At 43.6% G+C, this 5,999-nt stretch overlaps 1 protein-coding gene across 2 annotated transcripts; it reads right to left on the bottom strand.

Annotated features, from left to right (window-relative positions):
* Positions 1-791: 791 nt before the first annotated feature.
* On the bottom strand, positions 792-5,685 carry LOC121569679. Of its 2 annotated transcripts, XM_041880825.2 has the most exons (7): positions 5,366-5,680; positions 5,140-5,238; positions 4,501-4,560; positions 4,269-4,374; positions 3,790-4,061; positions 2,560-2,746; positions 794-1,751 (listed from the first exon to the last, which is right to left on the bottom strand). In XM_041880825.2, the coding sequence occupies exons 1-7, from the start codon at positions 5,480-5,482 to the stop codon at positions 1,585-1,587; spliced, it is 1,008 nt and encodes a 335-aa protein (XP_041736759.1). In that variant the 5' UTR covers positions 5,483-5,680; the 3' UTR covers positions 794-1,584. The 2 variants fall into 2 exon arrangements, with proteins under 2 accessions (XP_041736761.1, XP_041736759.1); XM_041880827.2 differs by lacking the exon at positions 4,501-4,560 and having other exon boundaries at positions 792-1,751; positions 5,366-5,685.
* Between the last annotated feature and the right edge of the window lie 314 nt (positions 5,686-5,999).

Genomic DNA, 5,999 nt, shown 5'->3' with positions numbered 1-5,999 from the left:
TACCTCAATTACCTCAACTACCTCGTAACCCTGCACATTGACTCTGTACCATGCTCCTTGTATATAGCCCCGTTATTGTTATTTTATTACCAAATCCTTTTTTGCTCATTTAAAACAAGTTTTTAACTCTGCAAAGGGCTCGTTAGTAAGCATTTCCCGGTAAAGTCTACACCTGTCGTATTCAGCGCATGTGACAAATATCATTTGATTTGATGGCTGAGATAACTGATTGTCCAAAAAGAGACTATTCCTTGTCCCACCCAGGTCTAAATCAACCCTGGTCCTACACAAACCATTGTCACACACTTATCTGTAGTGTCATTGACACCTAAATGGATTAGCTTCATGCAACACAGATAATGATGAAGCAGATTTGTGGCGTACATACATCTGTCTGAGTGTGTGGGTGTGGGATAAGAGAGATAGCATAGGGGTGTATTGATTATGGAGCATATGTGGTTCCCACGCCATCCTTTGTTCCCGGTGGGAGCCTCTCTGTTGTGGGTCTTTTGTGGGGAGCACAGCTGGTGAGTGAGGACCAGGCTGGGTTCATCTGAGGACCCGGGGAAAACTCCTGTTCATCCTGGGGCTTCAAGAAGAACACAGGTCCTTTTGAAAGACAGCTGAATCTTGTGGCCAATATCTGGTAATGTTATTGGTCTCCAGTTGCGTTGGCATAATTGTTAGGTAATAATTAGGGGGTAATTTTTATGCAGCTCACAATGTAAAGAGTAATCATTAGAAAAAGGTGGGTTAGATCTCTTTAATTTTAAAATAATTTCAATGTTATGTTTTATAAGATACCATATGTAAAAAGTAATACATTTCTAAAGTGTCTTGAGGGTATTACTGCTATGATAACATGACGCCTAAGTATCAGTTCTGGTTTCGCCCAGTTCTGACAGAATAATGTAAGAAAATAGGAGAAAGAAAAGCACAATTATGCTTTTGGATAAAAAAAACGGTACTTTTTTATTCAGCAACATTGTATTTAATTCAATACCAAGGCTAGGTTCATTTCACGAGGTCAATGACAATACTGTAAATCAAAATGAAGTGACACAGAGTGCAGCGCAGCTTCGCTGACGGCTATATTGTTCAGGGCTTCTGTTACGACTTCTCTATAGAGCACCGACTGACTGCTACCTCTTTCACAGAAACAAGAGTACTAAACTTGGTAACAAATCACTTGCCATCTACTAGGCCTACTACTGCTGGCCGGCTAGAGAACGATGCCAGAGGGCAGAGGAAGAATAAACTACAGTATCATCTACAATAACCTGAGCAGTAACTAGTCCTGATCAGACTGGAGTCAATAACACTTCCCCTGGAATGATCACATTGTCAGACAAATAGACTCCTCCCTCACTAGTCTATTTCTCTCCCAGCCCAGAGACATGGCTGGGAAAGGACAGACAAACAGATAGACTAGACTGGTGTTGATAAGGCTGCTCCATTTTGGTTCCCTCTCACAGCAGTTTTTATGTGAGTCTCCCTCCCATAATGGCACTTTAACCTGGACAGGGGTGGGGCACTTCACTCCCTGGGTGGAACAGGGGGTGGGGCTCGGCGGGGCCACACCCCTTAGGTGTAGAAAGTAGTCTCCGCCCCCTCAGACCCGGCCTCTGGCTCCGCCTTCAAGGCCAAATTAGGCTTCTTGCGGAGCCGCTTGGCTTCGTTCTGTAGCTTCTGGCGGATGTAGCCCTTGATTTCCGAGTCCGTCTTCCCTGGGAAGTAGTGCTGCACCACCCCTGTGGGTGAGAGGTCAAAGATCAGAAACCTATAGAGATGTAAAGTTATCATTACTTGGACATAACCCGTTTTTGCATGGACATTGCCATTGAGGGTCTCCACCATTTTAAAGTAGTCAACTGGGTGGGGATTCCTATGGGTTGGGAGCGATCAGCCAATGATCAGAGCATTGTCTTCTTCTGCAAATTGTTTTGCCTAGTTTGTAAATGGCTTTAAGCTATATCACCGCCATCAAGTGGCCACAATAAATGAATGACAAGATTTGGTTCAAGACTCCAGCACTGCAGGTGCCAGTAAATCACCGATATTAGCTTTACACTCTTTTTTCAAACATCAAAATTATCAAAATCTTTAAAATTGAGTTATCCTCAATGGCGCTACCCATGTTTGTCAGATACAAAGTTGAGATCTCTATACATCTCTATGCCTGTACGAAGATTACAGTGGTCTATAAAACGACAGTTCTGGTAACAGACAATGGCAACACTGTTACATTAGTAATTTAGCAGACACTTATCCAGATCGACTTACAGTCACTGCATTCAACTAACTTTAATAGGAAAGTATGAAGTTGATGTGAAAAGTATTTCCATTGCAGCATGAGGTAAGTGTGGGAAGTGAGACATGTTCAACTGCAGTATGGGGGTGTGACTAGCTGTTATGAGGGGGTGTGACTAGCTGTTATGAGGGGGTGTGACTTGCTGTTATGAGGGGGTGTATCTAGATGTTATGAGGGAGGGGGGGTGTCTAGCTGTTATGAGGGGGTGTGTCTAGCTGTCTCAGACTGCAGTAAAGACGAGACCTTACTCAGTATTGCCTGGATCTCATCTGCAGGCAGGGCAGGCTTGGGTTGGCCCCTCTTGTTGTTGACGATGCCGGAGATAGAGTGAGAGGCCAGGCAGTCCCTCTCATAGAGGCCCCGGAGCAGGTCGTTGGTCAGCTTCTGGGCAGTTGTCCCCGTGTTACAGCGGTCAAGCAGCTCCGCAGTGATGAACTGGAGGGTATAAGACATTAGGTTGCATCTTTGAAATTGTGGTGGCCCATCCCATTTTAGAGATACAGTGGGGTCCCTAATTATTGGCACCCTAGATAAAGATGAGAAAAAAAGACTGTATAAAATAAATAATATAAATACTGAGCTATATTATATGCAAAAAAAATTGGGAAATGATATTATTTTATACTAATACAATTGCTCAGAGAAAGAGATAGGGGTCCAAATTATTTTGCTTCCACTGTTCCTGGGGCCCTTGGTATGGTCAACGGCATCATGAACTTTACCCAGTACCAGGACATTTTAGCCAAAAACCTGGTTGTCTCTGCCAGGAGGCTGACACTTGGCCTTAAGTGGATCTTCCAGCAAGACAATAACCCCAAGCACTAATCAAAATCCACAAAAAAAATCCACAAAGAAATGGTTAATTCACCACAAAATCAACATTTTGCAATGGCCATCTCAGTCTCTGGACTTGAACATTGAAAACCTGTGGTTTGAATTGAAGAGGGCAGTCCATAAGCACAGACGAACGATATCAAGGATATAGAAAGATTCTGAATTGAGGAATGGTCTAAGATCCCTCCCAATGTGTTCTCCAATCTCATAACACATTTTAGAAAAAGTCTCAGTGCCATTATCCTCACAAGGGACGGGTGCTAGAGAATTGAAAACAGGGGTGGCAATCATTTTGACCCCTATATTTTATTTTATTACTTGTTAAACAAAATCTCTTTCTCTGAGCAATTGTATTACTATAAAATATTTTTTGGGCATACAATATAGCTCAGTATTTGTATTATTTATTTTATACAGTCTTTTTTGCTCATATTTATCAAGGGTGCCAATCATTATGGACCCCACTGTATATTGACATTCTGCTATAAGACCAAGAACAAGGGCCTTTCAGTCAACTTCAAAGAAAACATATAATTTTGCATATTGCATGACATCAAAAGTGACTTCTAATACAGTTTGTAACCTCTCCCGAAAATGTTTGATATATATTTTTGATGTCAAAGACACTTAAAGGGGTTCATCACCTCCTGATAGAGGGGTGGTCCGTTGATCTGGGAACCCCCCTCATGAGACCCCGGAGGGTGTCCATTCGGGTGGGGGTGAGGGGGCTCTAGTTTGGCCGACCAGCACCCATTCAGCACCCCTGGAGAGGCCAGCAGAGCCGATGTTGTCATGGCACCACTCCTCACCAGGATCTCAGGCATGCTGGGAGACGTAGTTCTCCGGTCCGTGCTGCTCGACCACACCTCCGTCCTCTCGATCAGGGCCTCCAGGTTACGTGCCAACTTTCCACACGCTAGCATACAATAGTATGGCAGTCATTAGCATGAATCCCACAAAAATCCAAGATATTTAAGCATCCTGGGTTGCTCTTAGGCACAGATCTAGGAACAGCATACCACCACTGATTCCTGACCTTAATCATTAGCAGGGGAAATAAAAAAGTGAACTTAGATCAGTGTCTAGGGGCAACTTCCTCCTACTCCTCCTGCCTGGCCCTCACCTGTGAGGCATCTGATTTGCTCCCTCAGGCTGTCCATCTCGCTCTGCATGCTCAGCACCATGGCAACCAGGTCAGCCTTTGAGCGTGACTGTAGGCCTCCAAGACCCTTCAGAGACATTAAGAAGTCAAAAAGTCATACATAGACAGTCTTAAACGCTGTGGCCTAAACTATATGCACGCACGCACTCACTCACACACACGCACTCACACACACTGCCATCAGCCAGTGTACCTCTGGCATGAAGTCGCCATCCTCTATGTGTTCGACACTGGGGTTGTCTGACACTAGTACCTGTTTGGAGATAAGAAATCAGTCATATAAGTTGTCTCACTTGTATGTAATTGTGGGTCAGTCAGTGTATTTTTTAATTTTGTATTATATAATGTATAGCCAGATTGAAACATCAGAAAATCCCAGGGGTAGACTGTGATGATTATAAAATATTATTCTTCATAAATTATTGTCTTTATTTAGGAGTAGCAGCAACATGTTACTTGTTGCTGTCTAGGCTTGTCCTTCTTTTCACCACCTCCCCTTGCCAAAGGTTTGTGCTCTCCTCTCCTCTCTCCATCATTGAGATCAATGGCTGCCCCCACCATGCCTCTCTCTCACATCAGCGCCATTATGACAAAACACCGCTGAGAGGTGAATGCTCTCTGTGTCACTACTACTACAGCCTTGTGGCTTCCAAGTTGTAAACCCTCAAGTAAGGAGGTGGGGTGTTATATTACTAACGTACAAATAGGATTCATGTCGGTCGGTCAACATGCGCATATGATGCCACCATAATGAGCAGACGCGTGACAACCCCGACAGATAATAGAGAAAACTTTGTCCCAAAATTATTATATGATAAGAGTCGACCCAAACCCTCGTTTTCAACTTCTGGAGAGCGGTGTTGCATGGTGGATTCTCTTCTCCGTTCTCTTTCACCGGGTGTGTGTGCTTTCTTCTCTTCTGCAGTCTGTGCTGTAATAGACAGCCCGTGTAGGGTAATTAGCGACATAAATCGTGAGCGACAAAAACTCGCCCCTCACGGAATGGGCAGCTACTGTATAAAGACCAGACTACAAATAACCGTTAAACGTTTACGTACACATAGAGGCTGGCTGTGCGATGTCGTGATGTCAAAGTCTTCATATTTAGGGTCTTCCTCCTCCTCTTCTTCATATTCGAGGTCGAAAATGCGCTTTGCTATTGTTTTCCTTCTCATCTTTCTCCCATTATCCTTTCCCCCGGCTGAAACACTGGCTGCTTCTTGAACATGCTGGTCAATACACTGTGCTCCGCTCCCCGACTTTCGCGTCAATGCTGGGTATGCACCCGCAGCAACCGTGGCGCGGGGAACAAAATTTCTTACGGTTGTCCTACTTAGTGTACTTATTGAATCTCATTTAGTAGAACTGTGTTTCACACACTTGATTTAAGCTGTTTTGCGGTGAAATGTACCGTGGCATGACATGGCAAGATTGGACAAAGCCTGCTCAAGATGAAAGCAGCAGTTATAGCTTTGGGCATGATCATGACTTTCAAGTACATTTATTGTATAATTATTTAACAATTATTCGAAGGGCTAATGTACACTATGTGAATTTCAATTGCATTACTAGGCTATAGCCTACAGCTTAGGCTAGGCTACTGTCCTTTACGAAAAACCACATTAATTTCACGTGATCTTAATTGAAGTGATAACATGTAAAAGCAACATGTGATAACATGAAACTATACAT

The sequence above is a fragment of the Coregonus clupeaformis genome, unplaced genomic scaffold (assembly GCF_020615455.1).
Source record: "Coregonus clupeaformis isolate EN_2021a unplaced genomic scaffold, ASM2061545v1 scaf0027, whole genome shotgun sequence".
Taxonomy (NCBI): Eukaryota; Metazoa; Chordata; class Actinopteri; order Salmoniformes; family Salmonidae; genus Coregonus; species Coregonus clupeaformis.
Note: the sequence above shows the minus strand (reverse complement) of the source record. Positions and strands in the feature narration are given on the sequence as shown.